We start from the raw sequence: 27,091 nt of genomic DNA on the forward strand, positions 1-27,091 counted from the left end.
TATCCGAGATAAGACCTAGAAATATAATGAAGTATCATTGATGTACGTTTCACGCCTTATTCACCGCCAAAGTAAGGATTCATGGCTTCGACCGTCAGAATCATATATATCTGGAAATGGGTCTTCTATGTGAAGCGACCAGAGAACGAAGGCATCTACCATCGACTCACCCTAACACAGGCCCCGAAAACCCGACATGAGCAGTGCAGATCTGACCGCCGTCTGACCTTCCCCGAATGGAGGGTTCACCCCACCGGTTGGGAGAGGATCGGCCAGGATTGCCAGCATCACTCGAATCACAGCCGGTGATCGTCTGGGGAGGGCGGCTGAGACACATCACTAAGAACTTTCCTTGTCCGAGAATCTAACCCTAAGCTGACGGGATCGACATGATCTGCACGAACCATGTTCGGTGGCTGGCTCAGCCAACTCATGTCGGAACACTCCAATACATAAATGAGAAGAAAGATTCTGGCTATCCCCCGGCATGCCATTTACTGCATCCTTACCTCTCGTATGCTGTAGCTATGGTAGATACACCACGACGCCAGATTGTCCTGTGTTTCGATGGCACAGGAAACACATTCCGTGCTGATGGCACGGAAACGAATATCCTCAAGATTTGTCGAATGTTGGAAAAATCAGATGAGCAATGTCAGTATTCCCTTTTAGCGTTTTCAGATTCGAATTCTAACCCTGATTAGTGTGCTACTATCAACGTACGACCACGCCCTCCCCCATAACAATCCAGACTAACACACTCAGCGGGCATTGGCACCGAGATAACGCCAGGCTCACTCGCAGCCATGACGCTGAAGAAGAGCAGCCGCCTGGGGAGGAGCAAAACACTGAGCCAGGCGCTGGGAAAGTCATTTGACCAGCACGTCCTCGGCGGCTACCGGTTCCTCATGCGTCACTACCGAACCGGGGCCGAGATCTACATTTTTGGCTTCTCTCGCGGCGCCTATACAGCTCTTTTCTTGGCCAACATGCTGGATTACGCCGGCCTGCTGGGTCCGGACAACGAAGAAATGATCCCTTTTATCTGGGAAGCCTTTTCGAAATTCAAGCTGAGAGCATATGCGGAAAGTGATCAGCACAAAAAAGCGTTTGAGTTTCTCAATCACTGCCGGAAAACACTATGCCGCCCGGTTGTCCGGGCTCGCTTCGTGGGCTTGTTTGATACCGTCAACAGCATTGCAGACTTTGAGGTCTTTAACAATATGAGCTCCTCGGCCGTGAAAACGCGCCATGCGGTGAGTATCGACGAACGCAGATCCAAATTTGAACCTGTTCTGTTGCGCCCTAGAAATGCAGGCGAGCCTCGAGTGGTCCGTCACCACCCGCACACGAAGGCTTCCCCTCCCCAAGAGTCTCCGGGAGAGGCCTCAAATTCATTGGACCATCCTGCTGCAGCTCCTGTCACCGATGCGGCTGAGGACGAGGATGAGGATGAACTTTGTGATATGCAAGAGGTGTGGTTCCCCGGCGGCCATGCAGACATCGGCGGGGGATATCAGCGCGAGCCAACAGAGAAGAAATACCAGCTCAGCCATGCACCGCTGGTCTGGATGGTCCACGAGGCATCTCGGTGCGGACTTCGGTTCGATCCGCACAAGCTCCGAGTGGAGGGGTGCTTCCTCGATCCGGAATCGCCCGATGCGTTCTATAAGGACCTTGATGAATCTATCACGACAGGCCAGCTGCATGATCGTCTTGAGTTCGGTCCTGGGATGTCTGTCCCCTCCGTGCTGGCGTGGCGGATCATGGAGTATCTGCCAATCCGCCGGGCCGAGAGACAGCTCAATGGGAAGTGGAAGCCCATCCACTGGCCGCTGCATCGCGGGAGATTTCGGGAGATGGGGCCTGATGATGTGATCCATGCCTCTGCTTTCCGTCGGATGGAGGCAAATCCCGATTATCGTCCGGTCAGACTCATAGCTAGAGGTTGGAAGAATCTTCGAAAAACCCCTGCCGAACTTGGGCGCGGCGAATTTGTGATCTATGAGAACGAGGGGGATCCAGTGCGACAGACATATGTCAGAAAAAAGCCTCCAGTGCCGGGCAAGACAGAATAATGCCGTTCTTTTCTGGATGGCGACGTGGAAACCTTGGTATATAGAACAGAGGCCTACAGCAAGGTGGTGGGACGACTCTAGTGTGTCACCAGCTAGAGGCACACGTGATTAGCATGCCTGAGGCATATTTCCCTAGTGAACTGGCTGGAAGAGCCAACGACGCTGTGATTCCTCAGCCTGAGGAGGCATGTGAACAACAGCCGTCATATATTCTTAAGATATACTACACCATCCAGGTATAATTTCGCTCTGCATTCAACCTCAAACTATCACCTTAATCAAGTATTGTATAAAGAGTAGAAGTAAAAAAAGCAGGCTAGTCAATGACGCGTATACTAGGAAAGTCGGAGACCCAACCAAACATATCTTCCACCACTGACTAGAATACATGTACAGTTGACCGCATGCGGCAGTCCTTTACATCAAGGGGCGCTTCAACATTAACCTACAGCTCTGTATAGGTGACGTATTGTAATGATACTAGACTATTAAGATGCGGACTGCGTCCCTCCTCTCTTAAGTTCTAGACTTAATCATTCTTCTGACTGCACAAGTGACAAATACGCGAGAAGAAAATAATGCCTAAGCAACTGGTGGGATATCCTATTATTGTTTGATTTGTAATTTACTAATTAATGCAAGACGTTTGATATCCGCTACGACAATGAGCTTGCTCATGGATATTATGGGGATGGGGAAAAGCTAGCTAAACTGTACACCTTCCTGACCCCGTCATCGGGTTATCATACCTAATAATTAAATGCAGGGTCCGCAATATATATAATAACAAGGGTCTTACCATTCCAGATGAATTTGACAGCACACCGACCCATCCACCTATACATTTTATGCAGTGCGTATACTACAGAAGATAGTAGCTAAATGCTAATGAAAGCAGGGTGTCTGCCCCTGATGGGACTGATGTTGGGGATTTAAAGAATGTGTCCATCCCTGAAGGCCTGAGCATCGATATAGTAGACTTCGGCGATGAGTGAGCCAGTGTAGTGTCTTTTGACAGGTTGACAGATGTGTTTATCTAATACGGAGGTGCATACGTGGCTTACAGGTTTACATTAATTTCCTTGTTTGATCTTTAGTCAGAGTTACCTTTCAAGTCTTTTTCGCCCATATAGATCACCAATGAAAGATTTCAGTTAGGTGGTCACAGAGTGCCTCAAGCATTAAAGGAGTGATGCTTGGCGGCCAGCCAGCGCAGATAGGATGAGGTCTGGCAGTGCCATACTATCTCGAATAAGCATACGGCCTTTTCAGCATTCAAAAAGTTGCCATGGTCACTGCAAGCATCAAGTAAACAATTAAATGTTACAGAGCATAGCCTTCTCAGGTCCATTTGCCAGCCAAAAAAAGTAGCTTTCTAGGTGTCCTTCGGTGTCCGCGGACGGGGAGTGGACCACACGGAGCGGTATCAGAAAGCGGGACTTGGCAGATTCCGCCAACCATCTCCGACAGCGGATCAACTTCCCTCCGCTGAAGGTTCTCCGTCGGTCTAAACTCGCCCCGAGTCTGCTATACAAATACATGTAACCGAAAGTTAGAGAACCCCCAAATTCCTCAGCTGGCTTCTCATACAATTAATAATCCTGATGGGCGTTAAGGCGGCATTTGTTGGGGCTTCCGGAGCTACACTGCGTCATGTGCTAGCATGGACATTACTGGCGGGCCATCACGCCGCTGCCCGTAAGTCACTCAGCCCAGTTTTTATCTACTTTGACTTACAAAGATCGTTGTAGTCGTCCGGGATGGGTCCAAACTCAGAAAGGTCTTGTCAGATCTCGGCGTATCTAACGAGATTGTCGAGTCACAACTCATCATCACAGAAGGTTCATCCCGTGATGTGAAGACAATAGTTAGGCTTCTTCGCAGCGATCCTGAACTCATCTTCAGTGGCGTTACAAGTCTTCCTAAATTCTCAATTAATCCATTCCGCCCAATTGGCATGCAAGATGCCACCATCACGGGAGACTCTGCTATTGCAGTAATTAATGCTCTCTGTGAGCTGAGATCCACAGGCAGCATCTCAAATTCGCCCCTATACATACCGATATCGTCGACTGGTCATGGCTCCCAGCGAGATCAGCCTCTTCTATTGATTCCACTTTACTTGTGGCTCCTGCCCATCGCCCAGGAGGACACTGCCGTTTTGGAGAAGGTTGTACGTGAAGCAGCCAAGGAAGCTGATTCGCCTCTTGGTGGCTACGTTATGCTACGAGCGCCGCTGTTGACTCATGGCAAAATGAAAGGGCGTGAATCTGTCCGAGTAGGTTGGATCTGGGAGGATGAGGTCTTCAAGAACCAAGATGAGGAGGAGCAGGGTATTAAGTTTGGATGGACTATTAGTCGGCTGGACTTGGCAAAGTGGATGTTTGAAGAGCTTGTTCAAGGAGATGCTCACAAGTGGAAAGGGAAATGCGTCTATCTTACATACTAGACTCCTCTTTTCCGTTTCATTTATGCCGAGTGTCTAAGAGCGAGTACCCTGGTTGGCTTAGCTCGACTACCTAACTGCGAGCACAGGCTGAGTGGCATTCTCGAACGCTTTCCCCCTGTCGCCCATGTTGAGCAACCATCGATGATTACTGGCAAATGATACAACTTTTCCGCATACTACTTGTACTTCTCTTCCTGGAACTCGACCTTGCCAATTACATACGACTAGTTAAGCGGTGCATCTTACACTTTATGATATCAAACTCGTTAAGGACTCATAACCCTTTAGCAAAAGCCGGGCGCGTATCATGAAATAGGCGACGTTGGCGGATATCTTCCGGATATTTCGTATTATGCACTCCTCCTTACCTTCCCCAGGAGCTCCATGACAGCTTCGACATAGCCAATGGGCTTCTTCTGGCGCTTAATCCCCCTCCCACCCACTTACACATGCTTGAGTATAGAGTACACCTTTCGTTCGAGATGTTGGGTGCGCTCCAAAGCCTCTACTGGTCACGGTCCCCGGGTCCTGCAGACAATCCAATGGCAGCCATGGCTGCATAGGTAGCCTCTAGTAATCGTCGCTCCTGTATGGTATTGGGTGGTTTGGTCGTATCGCGTCCATTACTGAAAGGGGCCATCCAAGCTGCACCCAGTCGCGGTAGTACTGGCAGTGTAAAGGAAAGTACCAGTAAAGTCGAGGACAGAGGTGGTGGCGCGGGGCCTGTGAGTATCTGTGGAGAGGCACTAGACACGAATATTTGGTGGAGATCCAACCGCAGAGATGGAGCCTTTTGTCCAGCCCTATCCTGGGAATGGTGGGCTGAAGGGTTGCAGGAAGTTGATCAAGTTCCGGACTGAACAGTCTTGTTCCTCTTGCATCCTCATGGGGTTGTGGATCCCGGCATCCTGTTGCGGGGTGCCTGGTGTTATTATGGGGCATCGGCTGTGTTTTGGGGGTAGTTGAGGCGCTATTCAGAGTCAGCGGCAGATTGGTGTTGTTGGGGTGCAATTTGCAAACCCATGAGCTGAAGGATGTCAGTGCATTGCACTGTTTCGATGCAGGTGGAACGTTACCGCCAGGTATTTTTATGGAAGAGAACAAATTCGAAAACTCGGCAGAGCTAGTCGCAATCGCGTTTTGCGCTTCTTGTAGACATGACTCGTTGCAGAGCTTGTTGAGACTGCAACGGCTGCACGGTCTCCTTCCAGTCGAGGGATGTTGCCAGAGGGCCCTCAACAGACTGAGCTTTGATGGATTGTCTAGGGCAACTTCCAGATGAGAGGATATAGGTACTCACGTCCAGAAGCAAGGACCGCTTATTGATTCTTCGTTGTATATGTGGGGTATTCTGGGTGGGAGCAGCTGGAGTATTCAGTAACTGGTCAGCTAATCATCAACTAAAATCGATGACCCTACCTTCGTCTTGGGAAATGGCTCCGGTGGATGGGTTGACGAGATTTTTCGGTCCGTCTTGACCCGACACTACGGTTGCAAGGTGTAGCCGAGACGCTAAGATGGCATCAATGAAGTTCTCGTAACGGGTGTACCGTTCCTGGAAAAGGGCCGCCTGCGCGGAGAGCTGGCCATGGTCCCTCTCCATGTTACTGCCTATATCGGAGGTGGCTTGCTGTTGTTGATGAACGACTTGCAACTTCTAGTAATCACCCGAGCGCTGATCGTCCTGCATAAAGCTCTTCGTGACCGGTGACATCTGCCGGGTGTTGGTCAGATTATCGCGCGATATCCCCGTCGTCGTGTCCACCTCCCTGCGTCGCTTATGAGGGGAACCTAACGTTTCGGATAAGTTCAGTTACTCCGCACGCTGTATACTGTAAATCCGGGCTTCAATTTAGTAGAACAACCCTGGTATGCAACACTGGTCGAGTATAAACCATTCATATCTGTCAGTCTGCTACTGTCGGTGATCTTGAGTGGAATGCCGCTTATTGCTGTATTGTCCCAAGGCTTTGAATTCGTCTAAGCCTAGCGATAAAAGTCATTCAATTTAAGCCTGCTTCCTCTTCGCTATTCCGGACCGCCCCATTCCGGGGTGATATCGTAGAGGTGTCAGCGGTTTGGGTATTCCAGATCTGTATGGCCGGCGGACCCTTGGCATAGAATAGAATACATCCCGGGTTGGCATTCACACGTGCGTTGAGACCCGGGAACGCAGGAAACATAAAGCCAGGCAGACATAGAGAACGAGGGTAGATTCAGGAGCCCAGATGATAGGGCAGTTCGGAAAGAGGGGTCAGTCAGGATGTCACCGTGAACATGAGGTTGGCTCTACACTACTGCTTTACGACCTGACATTCTCTTAGCCCTGAGAACTAAGAGGTAGGGAGGCTTTGTTGAGAGTTGTGAGCAGTGCGTTAATTTATTCCAATGGCCGGCCCTCTCGGAGATATGGCTAACTGTCTGGAGGCCAAATGACAACTAACCTAAGCTGAAAAAGGAAAAGAACAATCTCCCGTGGTCTTCCCGTCACAAGAATAACAACAATCAATCGCGTTGCTGCAACCGACAAAGAAATCGCAGTACAGACAGTAACTTAGCTCAGCTTGCCTTGTAAGTTCCAACTGCGGCAAGGCTAGGGAGGACCACCTTTGTACCTTTCTCAAATTGTAGGGTAATAGCCCCCTCAACTCCTTGGGGAAAAAGCCTCATGTACACTTCCGCGCCAGTCCAATTGGCAATTGGGACTGGCTCTTGAGCGACTCCTTGCACAGTAATGTCGGCGATTATCATCGGTACGTTGCCGCCGAGAGAGCTGAAGTCGAAGGGGTTCCACAGTGTGAGTTTTTGGGGCCTCTTCTGTGTAACCATCGTGCGCCCCTGGCCCTCGACATGGATGCTCACAGAGGCGCCCCACGCTTCCATCGACACATATCCTACTTGGCGCTGAGGATGTGCTGTGATGTAGCCCTGAACTCGAATAGGAACGGATTTCGGTCCGTGTAATAGGACCTGCGGAGCCGTTTCCAGATCCCTGCCAGCTCTTTGGTGCTCTAGGTTGTCACTCTGACAGAGTAGCTCGCCAATAGCGTCCACTTCAATGTTTGTAATTGTTTCGTTTTCTCCGGTTCCCCGACTCTCGGCCCCTTCCTTGAAAGCATTCTCATCGTCATTGCTATGAGCCAAGATCTTGCCTTTTTCCTCGCTCCCTCCGATGAGCACGGCTTCCCCTTGAACTGAATTTTTGTAGCGGTTCTCCATCTTCTCGCCTTTCATGCCAGCCTAGATCCGAGGATTCCGGCGTATTGCACTTTATCGCTTGCACCGAAGCTTTCTTTGTCGGCAGAAGCAACGTTACTGGCTTGGACTTTCAGCTAATATCGTGACCCGACAATAGCTTTGCGGATAACATGTGTACCCCAATATTGAAAGAAATCTTTGTAGGGCGTGATTGGGCGCTTGCGTCAGACCACTTCGGTAAGGAGCTGGCAGCTTGCAGGAAGTCATTGTTCAGATTGTCAAAGATCCCTCGAGGCCAGTCGAGGTACACCGTGTATCGCTCTGTATTGTTCAAGATGAAAGCATAGATATTGTCACGCTTCACTGCGCTCTGGCAACTATACTCAGCGCCTGAAGTAACTGACAAGGCAGGGTATGTCCCAGAAATGCTTGCGCTTGCTGGGAAAGAGTCGATAACCTCGGAGCCTGTCATGACTTTCAATATGATCTCATGACTCCTAGCGCCCGGATCCGAAATTCCGATATTGTCCCCTATGAAAACCTTTTCGCCGGAGATTCCAGGAATATCTATATCTCGTCTGCCCACAATATTGATAATCCGAGGTTGGTTGCCTCTTCTAACCAGTTCCTCAACCCTGAAGATATCAGGGCGTCGACGGTCTCAGTGAGCTCGGGCCTCTTGCAGCTCGGGTTGAAATTGGGGTATGGAGTATATATGCAGTAATGCCATGTAGCGGATCGACTTCTCGGATGGACTAAAATTTTTCGAAGATGCAGTCGGCACACAGGGGAAAGACTTGTCGATCCATCCCAAAGAGAGATGGAGTCGCAGAAGTACCGTTGCATGGCTAGTATTCCAGGCAGCAGCAGAGATCTATGAAGGTAATGCATCCGTCCAATGTCTAGTACAATATCCACGAATCCGAGGGACCATACTACGGTGGCACAACTGATTATGTGTAAAGGTTGATACCTCACTTTACGGGGCATGGAGAGAACTAATATTATCAGCCAGCCACACCGATGCTCGGACATCAGCTGAAGTACAGCACTACGGATCACATGAAGCGCCATGATGGTGTTGATTTAAGTAATCCGGCAATCCAACCCGCACCCACAATAGGTTTCAGCTGAGCTGATATCAAGGACCAGTCGTAGGAAATAATAAAATGTAAATCGTGCTACTACTGAGTCCCAACCCTCGTAAAGTATACGCGGCTTACAAGCCAAAGACATTGATTTTTGTTACTGTTCTGTGCCCTCTCAAGAACAGGTGCAGCTATGCGGTGAGGGGTGTGCCAAACCCTGGGATCCGCCTAAGATACGTGGCCTGCTAGATTAGTCATTCATACCCTGCCCTACGCCGTCGAGGCGTTTAAGGAAACGGTGGACAAATCTATGAATCTATGCAGACGACGAGCACAGTCCATCGATGACCCGATAAATTTCTCTGACATATGCTTCGGTGTTGTCGTTACCCAGAGTGCCTCTACCAGACATGTTGTTCATCACGTAGGAGATAGTCATGCGTCGGTCACGGTCCATGGTGATCATAGATCCTCCCCAGCCTCCCCAGAAGCCGATTCTTCCCCCAGGAATCCAGGCACAAGTTTGCGGTGCTGGCAGAGCCACGCCAAGACCAAATCGCAGGAAATCAAAGGTGACAATGTCCGTTCCCTTTATCTGCTCCCTGAGCATTTTCTCAATGGTACTGGCTGAGATGGTGCGCTTGTTCTTGTCGACAATGCCGTCAAGAGAGACTATAGATCCGATTCTGGCCAATGCACGCGCATTGGAAAATCCATTGTTCGCACTGGACACGGTTTTTCTGAAACCTGCTGTCATAGAAGCCTCAGCGGGAAAAGGTGAGCCGGCGATCGCCTTTGCCGTTATACTTTGCGGATCCAGCTCGCCAAACGGGAGCGTTGGAGGTGGGATGATATCTGCTGTGCGTGGCCAATGTTCTTCTGGTACGCCGTACTGAAAGTCAGCTTCCAAGGGGCCTGTGATTTCGTCGGCCACAAACTGTTCAAGCGGTCTGCCAGTTATACGTCGAATGATTTCGCCGACAAGGTGACCTTGATTTGTGAGATGGTATCCGCTCTTCTCACCCGGAATCCACCAGGGGGCCTGAGCAGCAAGCTTCTCGGTGGCCTTTTTCGTGTCGTATATCTCTTCTAGAGTTATAGGAAGCTCCCATGCGGGGACCCCAGAAGAGTGACTGAGAACATGGGGCACTGTGACATCCTCTTTGCCGTTGGCTCGAAATTCCGGCCAGTACGTGGCCACCTTCTCATTCACATCAAGCAGACCACGATCAACAAGGATGAGAGCTGCTAAGTTGGTGACAACTTTGGAGCACGACCAGACCACTGTAATCGTGTCTTTCTGCCAAGGCCGAGTCCGGGCCACATCTGCGTGGCCTCCCCACAGGTCGAGTATATTTTTCCCATCGACATTCACACAGAGGGATGCACCTAGTTCATCCTTTGAGGCGATTCTCTGTTGGAGAAGATCACGCACAGAGTGTAAGGCAGGGTCACAAGTCCCATAAAGCTCATCCGTTGTTGATTGAAAGTTGCGAGATCAATCAAGGTAATGAAGATGAGAGAATACTTCTACAAGGATAATAAACAAGCCATGTCAATGCTTATAAATGAATCGACGTTCAATAGGGGTTGAGAAATTCTAAACTTATGACTGACTGAAACACTGTTGCCTAGTGATATGCATAGCGCTTTAGCTTCGAAATCTATTTTGACGGGCTGGGCGCTAGAAGCTGCAGTAACTCATAGGCAACAGCTTCTCAAGCAAAGGCAGTGGAGCACCTGAAGCTGGCAGGGAAGTGACAGTTTGTACGCTCGTGGACCTCTACAAGCAGGGAATAGTCGACCTTGATATTATTAGGGGATGCCGCGGATGCTCTCTGCTTGTACGCACTACGGCAGCCATGTCATGATGGGGACGTCAATAATTCAATCACCAGTTGTCTCTTAGTAGGTGCGGACGTTAACGCACAAGGTGAGGATGGTAAAACAACTTGCCATTTACTCTGCACGCCTGGTGACTCAGAGCATAGCAAAGCGCAGATATGATTAGTAGAGTGCTTCCTGAGTCGTGTGCCAACTGGATAATTCGAGATAAGGATGGTAATACTGCTCTCCGTGCAGCCGCAGCCAACTGGGGCTATAGACATGATGCGATGGTCCGCCATATCGTCGATGTGGCCACAGAGCGCGACAAACAAATATTAGCCTCTCCAAACAACCTGGGGAAACCTCCACTTCATTTATACTTCGCGGGAGCCAATGCAGCCAGTCGAAAGAACCAGACGACTATCAAGTTACTCCTTGACGATGGTTGGGATGTTAAGGCGGCTGATAGTGGGAACAGACAGTCGCTTGCTACTCACCAACACGGCTGACATCCAGAGAGGCAGCGAAAAGTCTTGTTCGGCTTGGGTTGGATTCATCCCTGCATGGTAATGAAGTGGCCATCTTTTCATTATTTTGTTATAGCCTTGAACATACATGATCTAGAAAGGGACACGCTGACATGGTATCTGTTGACAGGCAGGCTGAACCTCCGTAATGGCGGCAGGGGATGCAAAGTGGCAGACGCAGGACAAAGGAAGGCACTGAGTTAAGTGCTAGTCATTATGTATATAAGGCAAGAATGTAAACATTGCATATGTGTGAGTGGTCGGTACAAGTAAGTAGATGCCGAACACATAGTGAGGGGTGCGATTTGCCAGGAAGAGAACAGAAACAAGCAGGAAATGGGTTTACAGAAGCATATTGTTCCATAGCATCATGAACAGCTCCTTATAGGCCTTTCTCTGGATCCTGGGTCGGTTGGCCGGGAGTAAACTGGTCCGATTTTTCTTCCTCAGCTGAGTCGGATTTATGCTTCCAGCCACGAATCTTCTGACCTAGTCGGTGTGCTCCTCGACTCAATGGTCGGTAGACAAGTACCACAGGTTTGCCGACGAATTTCGCAATCCTTTCAAACCACACATCCGGGAACAGGCGGATACAGATGGCCCAAGGGAGCGAGATTGCTGCAATAAGAATACAGATCGCCCATTGTTCCCCTTCGATTGCGACAATGCTGAATGCAGCGCCACCGTAAAAGGCAATGACAATCTGGCAGCCAACCATGATGCAGTTGATACCAATGAAAAACCAATTGCGATGTAAGCCAGTGAAGATATTGAACCGATTGTCCAAACGTCGATTGTTGAATTCATTGAAGATTTGCATCCACACAAAAGTGTTGAACACGATGGACCGTCTGTACTCGTCAGGGTAGTCCAGGAAGTTCTGGCGAGGACCGAAGTGGAGAATCAGAGTGACTGTTAACTGAAATATCGATTGGCCAATAATCATCTTCCACATTGTTATCGAGATCAGAGGTGCGCCACCCTTGACGGGTTTGCGGTCCAAGATTTCCTCAGTCGGGGGATCGGTAGCAAGCGCAAGTGCAGCCAGGGAATCCCTATAAAGGAAAGTTCGGTCAGCCAAGAACCAGTTGGATCGGAGAGCATTTACCCTTACATGATGAGGTTAATCCATAGGAGTTGTACGGCGGTCAGGACAGATCGCATCTCGGGGTCAGAAACTGATGAAATGAAGGTGAGAAGGACGGCTGTGATGTTGACTGTAATCTGGAACTGGAGGAACTTGCGCACGGCATCGTTGACTGCCCTTCCCCACATCAACGCAGTTAGAATAGACGAAAAGTTATCGTCCATAAGCACAATTGCAGACGCCTCCTTGGCCACCTCAGTACCAGCAATCCCCATAGAGAAGCCAATATTGGCGGCCTTGAGCGCCGGTCCATCATTAGTGCCGTCCCCTGTTACTGCAACAATCTCACCCATATCTCGTAGCTTCGTGACGAGTATTCGCTTGTCTTCGGGTGACGAACGCGCAAGAACCTGCAGGTGAGGAAGGACATCCTCGAATTCCTCGTCGCTCAAAGTCCTGAATCGAGGCCCTTCCATCACGATTCCTCCTGTGTAGATTCCACAATCGGTTGCAATAGCCTTGGCTGTAACCATGTTATCCCCAGTGACCATGCGAACAGTCACACCGGCATGGTGGCATTTAGCGACAGCCTCAGGAACACCAGGCCGGATAGGATCTTGGATACCAACAATACCAAGAAGTCTCATGTTGCTCAGCAGCAGACTGAGATCGGCCTCCGAAGGATCTTCTGGGTTGACAGCATGGCTAGGAGGCCACTCTGCAAAATCACGAAAAACCAGTGCGATAGTGCGGAGTGACTGTTTTGCGTAATTCAGGATAACTCCCTCCAGTCGCTGGCGTTCCGCGGAGCCAAGGGCAACCTGCCCTGATGGCATCCAGAGCGAAGAGCTGTACCCGAGGAGGATTTCAGACGCACCCTTGACAAGGAATCGATGCGTACCATCGGATAATCGGACCACAGCACCCATACATTTACGGCCTGAATCAAAAGGCATCAACTGTATGACGGTGGCATTGGCACGTTCCTCGGCCAAGGAGCCCATTCCAAGGACATCACGAGCGAATCCAAGAAGAGCAGTCTCTGTTTTTGAGCCGATAAATCCAGGGATGCCGTTTTCCTCGCCCTCAAACGCAGTAGAGTTGATCGCTATAGACTCGATAATCAATCTTTTATGATCCGGGAGCATGTCGTTTGCAAAAGCTGCAGAGCGTCGGCCATTGCTGCTCTGGTTCTTGTCGTCGAATGCATCAGAACCAAAGGTGCCAGTAACAACGGTCATGCGGTTCTGAGTTAGTGTTCCTGTTTTGTCTGAGCAGACCGTGGTAGCGTTACCCATCGTCTCGCAGGATTTCAGCACTCGGACCAAATTGTTCAACTTCACCATGCGTGTCGTTGCAAAAGCGAGTGCCAAAGTAACAGCAAGAGGAAGGCCCTCTGGAACAGCCACCACAATGACAGTAATTGCAACAATGAGAATATCAGTAAATTGAGACGCCTTCTCTGTGCTGGTTTGGTGGTTACCCGGAAGGCTGCCCAGGAAGCGAAACAATAAGACAAAGAATAGAAGCACCGCAGCACTTCCTCCCAGTTTAGCAATAGCGCCAGCTAGACCATCCAGCTTCTTTTGAAGGGGTGTGGGATCCATATCCTGACGCATGGCCATGAGAATCTTGCCGTAGCTGGAATTAACGCCCACTGATGTGACCACGCATGTACCAACGCCTTCAAGAACCTTGCTTCCAGAGATGATGAAGGGATCCAGATCCTGTTGCTTGGTGTGTCCTTGCTCGAGCAATCGCATAACTTGTTCAGCTCCTGTTTTTCTAAGCTGGTCAGATTCTCCGGTGGCGGACGACTCGTCGCATTTCACGTTGTGACCTCCGATAAAGATGCCATCAACGGGAACAAGGTCCCCAGGCTCCAGATGAAGAATATCACCGACGAGAACGTCATGAACGGAAATTCTAAGAGCTTTTCCAGATCGAATCACAGTCACTTCACGATCTTCCTTTTTCGCGTTTAACCTGACAAACGCTCGTTCCTTCTGGTAGTCGTTCAACGATCCCACCATGACGACGATGATGATAGCAACACAAATTGCACAACCTTCAACCCAATCAAGGGGCATTCCTGAACCTGGGGGATGTTCCACACCAAAAGTCTCGTACAGGCCTAGGGCCAAGGAAATAACGGCAGCCGCAGTAAGCAGAATGAGCACCTTGTCATTGTAGGCCATCCACATGAGCTTCCAGAGGGGTGTTGCTTTCTTCTCTGGGAGGACATTTCGTTTGAAGACACGGATGCGGTCCGCAAAGGGTTCCTTCGAATGGGACCCGTCCGATACTGAAGTTTCATTTGCACTGAGGCCCGCATTGGGATCCGTACGAAGACCGTTTACCAGCCCCGGGAGCCCGCCTAGAGCCATGAGTGCAGGTAAAGACTTCGGGTTCAGAAGCTTGTTCAGTTGGCCGGGAGAAAACTGAAACGGGTTATTGTCGACCTTAAAGTCTGCCTCAGTGCCCGGGTCTGGCCGCAGAGCTTCCTCTTGCTCATTTGCTGAGAAAATGCTGGATGCAAGGCTAGACGACTGGTCCATTTCCCCTTTCGGCAGACTCAACCGCGGACTACTCGGTGCCATTGTAGTTTCACTCATCGCTCGATCGCGACCGGTGTAGACGCAGCTTGTTGCTGTTAGATCACTAAGCGATCTATTCCGCGTGGGGTCCTCTGGCAGGAGGTCTCTATTTATTTCATTGGCTGCGAAAGTATCGGAAATGGGATCCTGAGTCAATGTTAGATGTTGAATATATAGTGGGAAGCTTGTGGATGACTGGTCACGTAGGTACCGGAACTTGGACTGTAATAGTGGGAACAGGCGCTTGGGGTGAAGCGTCCGCTTCCTTTTCAGATGATGCCATCATGTCGCTTGGATATGATTTTGAAGGAAGGAAAAAGGTAGCGTCCAGAGCCTCTAGACAAATGATTGCAGGCCTGAGTCAGAAGGGACATCAAGGAGGACCGAACGAGCATTTATCATTTTCATCACCCTTGAACCCTAATCATGATGTTACTCAACAGCTCCACTCCAAGGGCTGCTAGGACTCGTCCAGATCACAGAAGGCTGTGCAAACCCCAAGCCGTCTCAAAAAATGGCTGGGGACATCTCCGAGATTCCATATTTTCGTGCCAAGCCAGTTCCCAGGGGACCCAGGGGACTTGAAGACCCGAAAAGCGGCGACGGCTCCGCAAGATAACCCCACTGAGACTTTGAAGATGGTCAGTAATTCCTGGTATTCGCTCCCCGACGATCCAATGGTCTGTACGAAGGGGCTCACCGCATGAAGAGAGGTAGCATGCAGTAGATCACTCCGCAGAGAGACCCACCATGCTTGGCTGCCCTGGGGAACTGCCCGCAAGATAGTAAGTCTTAAGAAATTTCTTTGGGTCGGGTATCAGAGGGGAGAAGAACTTCGCAAGAGGAGGTTGCCAAGGCTCTCGGCCTTCGATAGAGTGAGGCAGTGCTTGCGGAAGGCCACCGCGCCTTGAAAAATCTCGGCAATCAGCGTGACCCAAGAGTGCCCTAACCTCCGGAAATTATGCAGATTGCTATATACCAAGGAAGACGGGCCTGAGGGATATGTGGGCGAAACGGCCAGGACCGACCAAGGTATGGGCAGAGGCCGCAGAGCCGACGCCGAGACAATTAGCACATGGTCTAGCCGGCATCCTGAACGCCAATCTCCAAAGCCATTCCAGTTCAGGCCAGAGTTGGGGGAGCCGGGGGTGGGGCTTTGGGTCTGGGGGACGTCACCCACCCCGCAATGTATCGAGGTCTACCCCGGATAATGCATGGCTTCTGTTGCACAGCCTCGTCACGATAGCCGGACTGGCCTCGCCAAGCCTGGGCTCTAGATCTTGACCGCTCACCTAACCTATGGAGAGGAGAGATCCTGAATCACCATGTAACCTTGAACAGAGTCAACGGAAATTTCCGCTCTTGGCGGATTCAGAACGAGCCTGTTACTAGTCGCAAAGTATTGAGAGCGGGATGCCAAGTCTCCGGGAGGTAAGGGCACGGACCAGAGCAACACACATGCATCGATTCTTTGAACTTTAACCAGCCGCGATACCGGTAGTTGGTCAACTAATAGTAAGAATCATGTATGTTACCTGAAATTAAGTTGTATAAATTTAAATACACGCGTGGTCCAGCAGTAACCCGCTGCCAAGAATATGACAGGAGACGAGGATGCGGAGAAGGGTCCCCCTGTTCAGAACCCACATAAAGATGTACAGCCTCCCCCACAAGGGTCTCTTGCTTTTCCAAGCGTTCCGACTGTTTCGACTGAACTAACCTTCCGGAGATTAGCATTGTTCATTGATCCTAAACGCTCGTCAATATGGGTATCACCCTCCATGCCAAAAACAGCAATGATCCACCTGAGGTCCGTAATTGGCGAATACACCTTATCGCTGTGGTGATGAGCATGGGAGCCATTGCTAGTAAGTTGTAGTCGCAGCCTACGTCATGCCATACTAACCATCATTACAGTGGGTTATGACACCAGCGTCATTGGCGGAACTATGGCCCTGGATTCATTTCGTCGAGACTTCGGCCTGGACAAAGCATCCAAGTCAGAGACGGATACGCTGGAAGGCAACATTGTATCCACATTTCAGGTCGGATGCTTCTTCGGGTCACTTCTCACCTTCCCGCTTGCAGAAAGGTTCGGGCGGAAATTGGCGATTGTTATGGCAGTGAGCGTCTTCTGTGTAGGGGGCAGTTTAATGGTGAGAAGATTATCAATATTTCCAAGAGAAGCCAGACTGGGAAACTAACTATCTCGTTCTTCAAGACTGCTGCATCCGGTCACCTGGGTTTGATTTATGCTGGTCGTGCCATTGCAGGATTCGGAATTGGATCTGTGTCTCTCCAAGTACCGGTATATATAGCGGAAATGGTGAGTCAAACGAACACGCTTCTCAGTAATCAATCTATCTTCGGAGCTAATGGAGTCCAGTCACCATCGTCAATTCGAGGTCGGCTGGTTGGTATTTTCGAAATCTGCTCGCAAGGCGGCGGCATGTTAGGATTCTGGATCAACTATGCCATTAACCGCACGATATCCTCCTCTCTGAGGTCTCAGTGGCAAGTGCCCTTGGGCTTACAGCTCCTTCCAGGTGGTCTGCTCCTAGCAGGAGTCTTTTGCTGTCCTGAATCTCCGCGATGGTACGCTAGAAAAGATCGATGGGAGGAAGCCGAACGCAGTTTGACATGGGTACGCACTCTGCCGGCAGACCATCCCTTCATCCAAGACGAACTTCAGCAGATCCGTGAGCAAATCCTAATCGGCCTTGCTCCCCCGACAACCAAGCATAGCCCGTGGTACTATGTGAGGCGCTTGACTCAAAAAGGGACTCGGAATCGTATCGGCATTGGTCTTTTGTTGATGGCTTTTCAGAATTTGACGGGCGTGAACATTATCACATAGTAAGGATCGCAATGTCGCCTCTGGAAGGAGCACTCCCGCTAATAGTATGACTTGAAGCTACTCCCCACGGATCTTTGAAACACTTGGTATCGGCAGCACTGACACAAAGTTATTTGCAACTGGGTTCTACGGGATCGCAAAAACAGTCGGGATGATCATCTTCAGTGTGTGGCTGGTTGAGAGGGTGGGGCGGCGCAGTGGCCTGGTATGGGGTGCCTTTATAGGCAGCCTTCCAATGTGGTACATAGGGGGCTATGTCTTCAAACAGGACCCAACAGGCGCCTCAGCCCGAGGGGACACGGTGCGTACTGCCTGGGGGTATATTGCCATGGTTTGTGTCTACCTCTATGGGCTCATTTACTGCGCTACTTGGCAGGTAAGTAGTGCCCCTCTTTTCCCGCCATGTCCTTTTGCCATGAGCTGAGCTGACATGTTCTTCCAGGGCATTACCTGGGTAGTGTGTGCGGAAATCTTCCCAATTGATATTCGTATGCTGTGTGTAGCAATCACCACAGCCGACCAGTGGCTCTGGTCATTCATCGTCAGTCGCACCACACCGTACATGATTACCTCGCTTGGCTATGGTACGTATTTCTTTTTCGCGTCACTGATGATCTGCATGGGCTTCTGGGCGTGGTTTTTTGTCCCCGAGACGAAAGGAAAGACCTTGGAGGAGATGGAGGCGTTATTCGGGGCCGCCACTGCCTTTGACTATGAAATTGGCGGGGTTCAGTCAGATGAGAAGAAGAAGGAAATTGTGCACATCGAGAACGCGACATAGAAGGAAGACAACAACAGTTGACGACTCCGCTGCCTGCGCACTAGCAAGAGAGCAACGGGAAGACTAAAGACTGCACCGCGCATGGTTTGTTTGATATGATTGAACGTCGCTCGGCTATGGTACGGCATATCGTGGATATGATTTAAGCTTATTAAGAATATTATGGACATCAGTCATTTAGGAAAGGTCATCACCGGTAGAAACGGCCATATTTATTTTGCTTTATCTGGGGAAATCAAGCGAGTCTACTTTCAAGAAACCGACTTTGCATCTTCCCGCCGTTCGGCTATGATACGTCTAATACTCCTTCGGTTGATACTTCTGATATATATCTATCATCCCCAGGAGTCCAGCACTTTATCCAAATAAGCCTCTCTTTTCCATTCACAGACTTGATCACTTACGGTACAAGCGTGGGCAACGACCTCACTACCCCCACAGGTGCGGAATCGCGAGCAGTCATAAACAGGCGATCAGAAGAGGTATCATATCAATATGGGATTGACTGGAAATTCAACCACACGTTGCCCTTGCACAGCCTCCACATGAGCGGGGTGCTAAACGGAGTATGAAACCATAAGGAGCGATTGAGGAGTCGTCGCCCAATGAGAAGCAGCAGCGGGATGATCGCAACAAAAATGGGTCGGGACATGTCGGACAGCAACCGGCTTGATGTCGTCAAAGGCAAGGAATAACCGTAAGCTGACAGTTATTGAGTCATTCCCCAATCCGTAGTCAAATGGCGGCTCGTGTTGCAGTGCATTTCGGGACATGTGTGCGTTTTTGGATTCTGGTAAGCGCTTGGCCTTGAGGTGGAAGTTATATATTTTTTTGCCAAGGCCACTGTCAAATTCAATTGTAAACCCCGAAAGGGGAAGCAGAAAAGGGACTATAATCACATACAGTGATAATCGTTAACCTATCATTAACTGACTTGAGCAAATAACATGAAGAGCATTGCCGCCTCTGCCGAGAGAGGCAGTGACCAGAAATCTGGTGCTTTAGCGGCTTCAAGTGCAAGCCGATAGCATATCTCCAAAAGTTGGCGTTCTGTTGGGTGACGCTCGGTTTTCATCCGTAAACCGATTGCCATTGCCATGTAGACATGGAATTTGGATATGATATCGATGTAGGGGATTTTCCAATCGTAGGAAACAGGCAAGGAACAGTATATAACATCCAGGAATAATTGGAACATTTCCCGACTGACAGTATACTTAGCCGCTCCGACCTTGTTAAAAAATATGTCCAGAAGTGTCTCTGCCTCGAATCGGGTGGGCGAGGTAGTTATGTTCGAGGCCTTGCTGGTAGCAGAATGCAGAGAATCAAGAACTGCGGGTGAGGCACAGTTTGTGCCCATGGCTAAGGATGATGCTGAAAGAGGAAGATACTGGGGTGGCACATCGGCCAGACGTGAGGAAGCTGTTGTAGGCGACGTAGGATATCCTGGTGAAAGCCTCTCTGGTACTTGTTGGAAGCTTGTAGAGAATGTATCGGGAGCCTCGGAGGCGATATAATGCGGAGACGGTATAGCAGATAAGGATACTGATGTGGCAGAGATGCTATCCGCGACTGAACGAGATGGCTGATACATTTCAGCGGAGTGCTGGATAATTTCAGAATCAGTCAACAAGTATAGCGGAGAAGAGACTTGTTGCTCTGTCGCAGCAACATTCTGACCAGGACCAGCGAAGAAGTTGCCGCTGAGTTCCGAAATCAGAGATTCCAATCGTTGAACCCTAGGTTCTAATATTTCGTGTATCTCGCCCTTCCTTTGGGGGCGAATACAAGCACGGGAGAGGCGCCGACAAGTTGCACAGGGAGTCTCAGTGTCACAACGTCTCTTTTTCTGCCGACATATCTCGCACGCTGTTATAGGTTTCCGCTGTAGCGAACTTGTGCTGGAAGGCTTTTCTCCCATACGTTCCAAGAGCCACTGGTCCATGGCCACCAGCCCAAGCTAACTTGCGACGGGTCCCTCTCAGTCAGCCGGAAATTGAAGTTTGATTGCGTTGGGTTTACGGACATCGGCTGGCCCAGTCACAAATATATAGGGCTCAGTCAGTCCGGGAATTCCAAGAAATGAATAGAAAGGATAAAAAGACCTTCGAGGAAGGACAGAGCACCGACAGCAACTTTGAGAACCTGGGGACCGGGGAGCTAAAATCTGTTTCAGTCCTATACCCCGCAGGCAAGAGCACTGCCACCATTCCCGCCAACCCGCAGCCGTCAGAAGCGGCTGTTTGTTCAATTAGCCCTTTACGTTTGCTAATTACTCCTCCGCCGTCTTGAGAGCAGGCTGGCGCTCTTTTCATGTTTTTCTTGGCTTGTATGGCGGGAGATTGACGTGGTGAGCGATCAATGTAACCTTGATTTATACACTGATTCTGTACGTATTGAAGGCTGAAAGACACCCCTTCAGCGGCGCGTTTTGCGGTCTAAGTATTGCGATGAGAGATGGCTTGCATATCATTGATACTCGACGCTGTGTATGCCTGCCCACCCTCGCCAGAGCTTCCCAGATACTCGCCATTTTCAGCTGGTTTGTGTCGACCGTCAGCGTTAATGGTCACTCTGTCTGGCAGCGTGAGGAAACAAATCCTGAAGCAAAGCTTATCAAGTTCTCTGGGCGTTTCCAGTCTTGAGTCGAGAATAGACCGAGTGGCGTAAGAGGTGAAGAGGGTTCTTGCCAGCCTCAGATCGTCTTGATGTAATGTAAAATCCTACAGTGTGGGAAAGGACACCATGGCCACGGAAGTTGAAGTACTGCTGTTACTGGTGGGAGCGCTTCAGTGGTTGACAAGTTGTATTCCAAAGCCTCTCGGTCGCGGTCCTAGCTGCGAGGACACTACCCCGAGCCTGAAAATAGCCGATTCCTACTGCAGCCGTACTTCAGTCTTCCCCGCCGACTCCTGGAGGTCCTTGACATCCGTGACCGTGCTCTGTAGCAAGCCAAGCCGCTTCTCATGCTGACAAGCCAGCACCGCAAGCGTCGAAGTCTTCCACAGAGGAACTTGGCGGTCCTTACGATTGCTGAATATGGTCAAGACAGCGAACATAATCGCTATCAGCTCAGTTGCTATAAGCGGAATAAAATACGGCCAGCGAATCAAAACAAACGGCTGGCTCTCGATTCTCTCTCCATGTGCAGCCTCGGCGTTTGGCCCGTGACGCAGATAGTCCGTCATACTGGCCGCCATTTTCTCAAAACGCTGCTCGATGTTCACGTCACCAGATAGAGCAGCAGCCAGACCTAGGTTTTTGTTGTCAAAGTTTCCTTCAACCCACTCAGTAACGATCGTCGGGGACACCAAGAAATTTCGCAGGGCTGCGAGATTGGAATAGAGTATTTCGAGCGCAGGAATATTATCGGTCTTGGACTCGTTCGTGTACAGCCAGCCCCATTCATACTGACAACATGAACGTTTCCAGGGATTCGTGATGCCGAAATCAACCTCCCGGATCTTCCCAAAGGAAAAATCACTGCCGTTCGCCTTTGCGTCTATGTATTCGTACGCCGTGAGTGAGAGAGAGCATTCCGTAATGTTAATGTTCTCAGGTTGGAGATCAAAGTTCGGGGTCGATCTGTATACTGCGAATCTTGTAATTTCCGGAAAGGTGTCTGGCAGAGCTGTGACTGTTGGGTTTCCCAACATTGAAGATGCATTCAAGAAGTAGTTAGTAGCCCATTGGGTGAAGTAATAGCGAGTCGAGATGCCTAATCCGCCTGGTGTCGTCATGTTGCATTGCGTGGAATACTCATTACCATCACATTTGGCTGACCGCAAGGTTTCCTGGGTGACGTTCTTGCACTGGCTCTTGAAACCCAGTGATATATAGGACCCAGTCCAACGACACTCCCCGGGGCAGCTGAACATTGCCGGGGTGTTGATGCCGTAGAGTCCTTGGACCACAGCGGACTGCATATTGGGATCTTGCGGAATGCTCTCTAGTCAAAATATGTGAGCGGCACTTCTTGTTAAACTCGGGGCGCGGAAGATGCTACCAATACGAGGGTTCACCATTTCTCCCATCCACTCAAGGGAGTATTTGTGTGTATATCCAAAGGTGACGCGGTCATCGGGGGAGTAGATTTGTCGCTGCTGGAACAGGATCACTTGCTGGGCAAATGGCGCCAAGGTGAGTCGCATGATAGTGATAAACGCGCCAATTGTGGCCAGGTTCCACTTGACTGTGGTAAGTAACATGATAGATCCCCATGTGCCGCCGCGGCTAGCTTCATCAAATGTTTCAAAGTGAGAAAGCTTCCGAGATCCGGTCTTGAAGTGAAGCCACTTGAGTTGGCCGATGAACTGGCTCACGCCGTGCATCAGCGCCGCGGTGTAGCCGGTAGTCAGGATAGAAATAGTCGCGCTGAGAGAAACACGGGCGCTCCAGGCAGAGAGAGGCTTGTTGTCCATATACCAGAAGATGCAGGCGATGCCAATGAGGAGGCCTAGGCTCAAAATTGAGGTGATGGTTTCTAAGAGCCATTCCCTGGGCGAGTACATCGGATGGCGCTTATACTCAGCGGAGGCGAAACTCAATGGCTCGGAACCGACTTCAGAGACATGTGCGGGCTCATACGGGCGAGATTTGAGGTTACTGTGGTCTCCAGACATGATGAGAACCTGTGGCTGCACGGATACGAGTTGATCCGGACAGCGTTTGAATCTTTGAGCGAGATAGTCCACCTAAGGACAAACCACCCAGATAACTTGCAGAGCTTTTCCCGAAGGGTGTTCTGGTTCGATTTATGCCCAATGTTTGGCTGCTGACACCCCTGTTTCCATTTCAAGGCTGGTTGAATTCAGCCGCCAGCCGAACTGGGGCTGTCCGTTTTCTTTGGGTCTGCCCTGGTAAGAATTTAGGAAGGGTGAGACGGCCAACATAATTCCTTTGAAGTGCCAGGGTCTAGTGGTCAGGGGCCTCAGGGCCTGGCCCGCCAAGGAATGAGCTGTACTCGGATCCCTACAAGGGTAGACGTAGGAGACGTGTGATTGGTGCCACCGTATTGATACAGGTCAATCTCGACCAATATCGGTAGCGAGAACCGTAGCCTATTGAAGTCCGCAGCTGGGAACATGCAGACGCCAGCCAGTAAAAATTATTACAGCGTCAAGTGAAGGTTTCGGCAGATTCAGAGGTCATGAATAGAGGAAGCAATTAGGCTGGCAAAGGATGGCAAACATGCCATCAATCCCACAAATCCCCCACATTCTTCTTTCTTCTGGTGGAGAGTTGCCCATATTTTTGCACTACTGCAATCGCAACAACAGATCAGAAAGGCAAACCCAGACCCGATACAAGTCGCCCAATTTAGTTGGTCGACCGCGTTGACGAGGGTGTTGTCCAGCCTGTCATTACCAACGATGCGGCAGCCTTCGTGTTGCGAACTCTTCAGCAGTTGCTGTAATGTTTCCGGCGAAAGACAAGGCCAGAAAATAACCTACGGTCAGCCTTCTCATTTTCGGCCATATTTGGATATTCCCCACGCCAGAGGCTGTAGCGCAGTGTTTCCTGGACTTGTCTTTTGCTGGGCAGCCCTTGTTCCACCTATCAGCGATGGTACATTGGATGTCGTCGTCCTCGATCCACCTTTGCGAGTGATCGGACATATGAGACCTGTTGTCTATGGGAACATCCTGCTAGTCGGTCAAGCCTTGTTACTCGTGTATTGAGTCAGATACCGTTGCTATTTAGGTTGGATGACTCGGACCGCCATATTCGTGGGGTTTAGTGCTATTCAATACACTTGCTGCGCTGTCTGACAAAACGATATGAATGGTCCCCTCCTTTCTGTTAATTGTGGCCAACCCCCACCAGAAAGGAATTGGTGATTTGTAATCCTTACGACGTCGGAAACCCCAATTTTGGACTGAATGCGCCCGACCCCAAACACAAGACTATATCTTCAGTGGGGGCCGAATTCTGAAGTGGGGCGCCAAATAACAAACAGGGGCCATTGATATGGTTCTGAATGCGGATACTACGGAGTACTTACTGAGTAATTTGATTACCTGCACTCCATCAAAAAGAATGGGAATTGCCAGGTAAACTAGCCCCGCCTGGCCAAATCACTGGTATATGTGTAACGTGCTACGCCTCTTAAGGAACGCAGAACAGAACGTTTGCCCAACAGGAACAGCGGAACAAAAATATCTGGCGAGCTGAATTGAGCCAGACACACATTAGTACGAGGGCGCTACGACTCTGTATAACCCCGAGATATGGCGTAGACTGGGGTATTCTCCCATACGTCCCTGCATGGCCGCAGGTAGCAGGCGACAGGGTCCACGAATGCTCGTCGGGCCTCACAAATGCATACGGCCGGCTTTAATTTTATTATTGGCTGTCGCTACACTGAAACTCCCCATCCAGTCTTCATGATTGAAGCCATTCTTGTTGGGGTTACATGTAGGGAGGATATCTAAATTGTGATCGGACATGCCCTGAAATGTCAGGCAGAAACCCCGCCCACATCCATTGTGAGTGATCTCAGCCTTGCTTATTTTGGTCTTTAAAAGCTGTGCCAGTAGCCTGCTGGCAAATTTTGCATATTGCTACGGCGGCCTTGGCCAGGTTGTTGAGTATTTCATCGATAGCCGTGCCTTGCGTCTGGGATATGACGAAGGCCTGTCGTCCCGATAGATTCAGGTTTGGAACTCTCTCGTCCCTGGAAGTTATTGAGGTTTTCAGAAGCAAACCATGCTACCCCTTTGGCACTACCTGGTGGCTTACGCCCTGTTACATCTGCAATGTGCTGTGGCACTTCCCCAGGAAACTTCAAGGCCCGAAGTTTCGAGTGTAATCCCGGCTATATCTACACCCGAAATGTCTATGGTAGAGGATGGCAGAAAGTGTGACTTCAACAAGATCGAGGACTTCTTCAATTATGCCAACAAGAAAGGTTTAAACATCACTGCAGAGGTTCAGAACTGCCAAAATCTGTGCCTGCTCACATACGGGGTAGGAAACCCTGATCTATCGGGGATCGGCGTAAGTTAAACCACTGCATTTACTTTACGCCAGTTTGTTCTCTCATGCAGACATGAGGCTGTAGCTAATCGATTGGCATTCCATTTCGCTGCAGATGATGTATGCATATAGCATACAGACCGCGCTTACCATCCTCGTTGGTCCCGTGTATCGTCTGCTGTATCTTGCCCTGTCGCCAGCCAGCAGCTTTATCAGAGAGTTGAAAGTCATTCAAACTAATTTTTTCTCCTCGAACGGTTTTTTCATCGCCTCGTCCGCCCTTGCCTCCCTTGCACACTTGTCGCAGAACCCATCTACCTTTGAGGTTGCAGAGATGCAGGCAATGGCATTCCTGCAAATCAACAGCATCCTTGTGACTTTCTTCTGCCTGGTTGTTGTCCAGCCAATGTCACGCTGGGCAGCGCGTGTGCTGCTTTACGTTGTAGTTTTTGTTCTTGTGATTGTTGTCCTAGGCAAGAGCCACCTGAACAGCAACAGCAGAGCGAATTGGAGACTCGCCTCTGATGGGTGCGCCCACAGCTCAACAGATTATAGTGTCATCAATCCGGTACCGTATCCATCATGGACTGCCGCTATCTTTGCCGTCGCGGGAGCGATCGCGTTCTGGCTTCAGTCTCTGAAGGATAGATTCCAGGCAGACAAGTTACATAAGACACTGTTTAGAGTATTGATGCTGTTTTGGGTCTTGCTAATAGGGCTGTTGACTGCAGGCATGGTAGTTGGTCTTACTATGATGTGGCGGCAAAGAAGGCATCTGCGAACCTTGGCTAGGGACAAGTTTGAGGATGATGCTTGGGGGTTCGGACAAGTTGCTGCCTTGACTGTCTGGGCCCCAATATCAGTTGAACTGCTGTATATCCTAAATGGCGAGTAGCTCTTCTTACTATTTGCTGCGATTTGGTCGAGCTGACAGTTGCACTTTATTATAGACTTGGCCCAAAGGAAGTCTCCAAGATGGAATCAGTGGAATCAGGCCATTAGTGCCTTCTTCTCTCACAAAGCTGTGAAACAAGACCAAATTTCGCCCAGTTGCAACTCGCAACCCGAAGGGAAGGATCAGGGCGACAATGCAAGAGTAGTCGAGGTTGCTGGTAACTAAGCAAACGCTACGTCTTAAAACAGTGTGGAAATAATTGCTTAAGTTGCAGTCAATCACGTCAACACTTATGTATAGTTGATGGTTTGGGCCGCGCTGGGCCGCGCTGGTCCACTGCTTCTGGTCCTGTTGTGCTGAGAATGCTTGTTTGCTTCAGAAGTCAGTGACTCAGACTCTTTGCTGACGGAGCAGGTCTATTGCTTAGATGTTTCATGTCAGGATATGATCAAATTCGGATGTATGCTACGCGATAGCGCAGGAGCAAGAACCTATGGCAGTGAATTCTATTTGCCTGAAGTAATGCTGTGTAGGAATGAAGAGGCGGCTGGCCATAGAAACAAGTAATTGGTATTTAAAGAATAAAGATATGGGAATTTGTGAGTTAGGTAAAAGCATGCAGGCAACTTACAGTAGTATGGTATAAACAGCATGATTTTCTAGAAAGTGCAAGAAACAATAAGTTATGGAACTGGTTACATGCATTTAAGTATTATAAATTCAAGAAAA

At 49.9% G+C, this 27,091-nt stretch overlaps 12 protein-coding genes across 12 annotated transcripts; 5 read left to right on the forward strand and 7 right to left on the reverse strand.

The window, feature by feature from the left end:
* Positions 1 to 196: 196 nt before the first annotated feature.
* P174DRAFT_510724 (T6SS phospholipase effector Tle1-like catalytic domain-containing protein) lies at positions 197 to 2,102 on the forward strand (the record flags this gene model as incomplete). Its single annotated transcript, XM_024831710.1, has 3 exons — positions 197 to 203; positions 535 to 654; positions 766 to 2,102. The coding sequence occupies 3 exons, from the start codon at positions 197 to 199 to the stop codon at positions 2,076 to 2,078; spliced, it is 1,440 nt and encodes a 479-aa protein (XP_024686412.1). The 3' UTR covers positions 2,079 to 2,102.
* A 618-nt stretch (positions 2,103 to 2,720) lies between these two features.
* On the forward strand, positions 2,721 to 3,073 carry P174DRAFT_365245 (uncharacterized protein; the record flags this gene model as incomplete). The annotated part of the gene is made up of 3 exons (XM_024822043.1): positions 2,721 to 2,791; positions 2,845 to 2,931; positions 2,977 to 3,073. Coding segments are annotated over 3 exons (255 nt in total), but the record flags the coding sequence as incomplete, so codon positions are not given.
* Positions 3,074 to 3,692: 619 nt separating this feature from the next.
* P174DRAFT_439528 (uncharacterized protein) lies at positions 3,693 to 4,699 on the forward strand. Its single transcript, XM_024826824.1, has one exon. It carries the CDS (start codon positions 4,036 to 4,038, stop codon positions 4,525 to 4,527), a length of 492 nt encoding a protein of 163 aa, XP_024686414.1. The 5' UTR covers positions 3,693 to 4,035; the 3' UTR covers positions 4,528 to 4,699.
* A 951-nt stretch (positions 4,700 to 5,650) lies between these two features.
* On the reverse strand, positions 5,651 to 6,130 carry P174DRAFT_429225 (uncharacterized protein; the record flags this gene model as incomplete). The annotated part of the gene is made up of 2 exons (XM_024825560.1): positions 5,651 to 5,892; positions 5,947 to 6,130. 2 exons carry the CDS (start codon positions 6,128 to 6,130, stop codon positions 5,651 to 5,653), a joined length of 426 nt encoding a protein of 141 aa, XP_024686415.1.
* Positions 6,131 to 6,968: 838 nt separating this feature from the next.
* P174DRAFT_117805 (uncharacterized protein) lies at positions 6,969 to 8,026 on the reverse strand. The gene has a single exon (XM_024821057.1). It carries the CDS (start codon positions 7,759 to 7,761, stop codon positions 7,087 to 7,089), a length of 675 nt encoding a protein of 224 aa, XP_024686416.1. The 5' UTR covers positions 7,762 to 8,026; the 3' UTR covers positions 6,969 to 7,086.
* Positions 8,027 to 9,024, reverse strand: P174DRAFT_117804 (uncharacterized protein). The gene has a single exon (XM_024821056.1). The coding sequence runs from the start codon at positions 8,797 to 8,799 to the stop codon at positions 8,293 to 8,295; it is 507 nt and encodes a 168-aa protein (XP_024686417.1). The 5' UTR covers positions 8,800 to 9,024; the 3' UTR covers positions 8,027 to 8,292.
* Positions 8,721 to 10,677, reverse strand: P174DRAFT_510726 (serine hydrolase domain-containing protein; the record flags this gene model as incomplete). Its single annotated transcript, XM_024831711.1, has 3 exons — positions 8,721 to 10,227; positions 10,249 to 10,281; positions 10,666 to 10,677. The coding sequence occupies 3 exons, from the start codon at positions 10,675 to 10,677 to the stop codon at positions 9,130 to 9,132; spliced, it is 1,143 nt and encodes a 380-aa protein (XP_024686418.1). The 3' UTR covers positions 8,721 to 9,129.
* Positions 10,678 to 11,099: 422 nt separating this feature from the next.
* Positions 11,100 to 15,134, reverse strand: P174DRAFT_385832 (cation-transporting ATPase; the record flags this gene model as incomplete). Its single annotated transcript, XM_024823276.1, has 3 exons — positions 11,100 to 12,222; positions 12,282 to 14,998; positions 15,063 to 15,134. 3 exons carry the CDS (start codon positions 15,132 to 15,134, stop codon positions 11,550 to 11,552), a joined length of 3,462 nt encoding a protein of 1,153 aa, XP_024686419.1. The 3' UTR covers positions 11,100 to 11,549.
* Positions 15,135 to 16,616: 1,482 nt separating this feature from the next.
* On the forward strand, positions 16,617 to 18,624 carry P174DRAFT_449367 (sugar porter family MFS transporter; the record flags this gene model as incomplete). The annotated part of the gene is made up of 6 exons (XM_024828839.1): positions 16,617 to 16,719; positions 16,769 to 17,007; positions 17,073 to 17,177; positions 17,238 to 17,707; positions 17,766 to 18,084; positions 18,151 to 18,624. 6 exons carry the CDS (start codon positions 16,617 to 16,619, stop codon positions 18,487 to 18,489), a joined length of 1,575 nt encoding a protein of 524 aa, XP_024686420.1. The 3' UTR covers positions 18,490 to 18,624.
* Positions 18,625 to 19,174: 550 nt separating this feature from the next.
* P174DRAFT_117830 (Zn(II)2Cys6 transcription factor domain-containing protein) lies at positions 19,175 to 20,727 on the reverse strand. Its single transcript, XM_024821058.1, has 3 exons — positions 20,595 to 20,727; positions 19,393 to 20,520; positions 19,175 to 19,332 (listed from the first exon to the last, which is right to left on the reverse strand). The coding sequence occupies exon 2, from the start codon at positions 20,432 to 20,434 to the stop codon at positions 19,415 to 19,417; it is 1,020 nt and encodes a 339-aa protein (XP_024686421.1). The 5' UTR covers positions 20,435 to 20,520; positions 20,595 to 20,727; the 3' UTR covers positions 19,175 to 19,332; positions 19,393 to 19,414.
* A 638-nt stretch (positions 20,728 to 21,365) lies between these two features.
* On the reverse strand, positions 21,366 to 23,111 carry P174DRAFT_418757 (DUF3176 domain-containing protein; the record flags this gene model as incomplete). The annotated part of the gene is made up of 2 exons (XM_024824722.1): positions 21,366 to 22,438; positions 22,496 to 23,111. The coding sequence occupies 2 exons, from the start codon at positions 23,109 to 23,111 to the stop codon at positions 21,366 to 21,368; spliced, it is 1,689 nt and encodes a 562-aa protein (XP_024686422.1).
* A 1,910-nt stretch (positions 23,112 to 25,021) lies between these two features.
* P174DRAFT_449370 (uncharacterized protein) lies at positions 25,022 to 26,847 on the forward strand. The gene is made up of 3 exons (XM_024828840.1): positions 25,022 to 25,488; positions 25,583 to 26,354; positions 26,418 to 26,847. The coding sequence occupies exons 1-3, from the start codon at positions 25,198 to 25,200 to the stop codon at positions 26,585 to 26,587; spliced, it is 1,233 nt and encodes a 410-aa protein (XP_024686423.1). The 5' UTR covers positions 25,022 to 25,197; the 3' UTR covers positions 26,588 to 26,847.
* Positions 26,848 to 27,091: the final 244 nt, after the last annotated feature.

This window comes from Aspergillus novofumigatus (genome assembly GCF_002847465.1).
Source record: "Aspergillus novofumigatus IBT 16806 chromosome Unknown P174scaffold_2, whole genome shotgun sequence".
Lineage (NCBI taxonomy): Eukaryota > Fungi > Ascomycota > Eurotiomycetes > Eurotiales > Aspergillaceae > Aspergillus > Aspergillus novofumigatus.

Bases quoted from the DNA above. Each gene is read 5' to 3' on its own strand.
- P174DRAFT_449370 (XM_024828840.1), top strand. From the start codon at position 25,198: ATGCTACCCCTTTGGCACTACCTGGTGGCTTACGCCCTGTTACATCTG. The intron at 25,489-25,582 runs GTAAGTTAAACC...ATTTCGCTGCAG, and splicing joins CTGATCTATCGGGGATCGGC to ATGATGTATGCATATAGCAT. The intron at 26,355-26,417 runs GCGAGTAGCTCT...ACTTTATTATAG, and splicing joins ACTGCTGTATATCCTAAATG to ACTTGGCCCAAAGGAAGTCT.
- P174DRAFT_117805 (XM_024821057.1), bottom strand. From the start codon at position 7,761: ATGAAAGGCGAGAAGATGGAGAACCGCTACAAAAATTCAGTTCAAGGG.
- P174DRAFT_439528 (XM_024826824.1), top strand. From the start codon at position 4,036: ATGCAAGATGCCACCATCACGGGAGACTCTGCTATTGCAGTAATTAAT.
- P174DRAFT_117804 (XM_024821056.1), bottom strand. From the start codon at position 8,799: ATGGCGCTTCATGTGATCCGTAGTGCTGTACTTCAGCTGATGTCCGAG.
- P174DRAFT_117830 (XM_024821058.1), bottom strand. From the start codon at position 20,434: ATGGACCAGTGGCTCTTGGAACGTATGGGAGAAAAGCCTTCCAGCACA.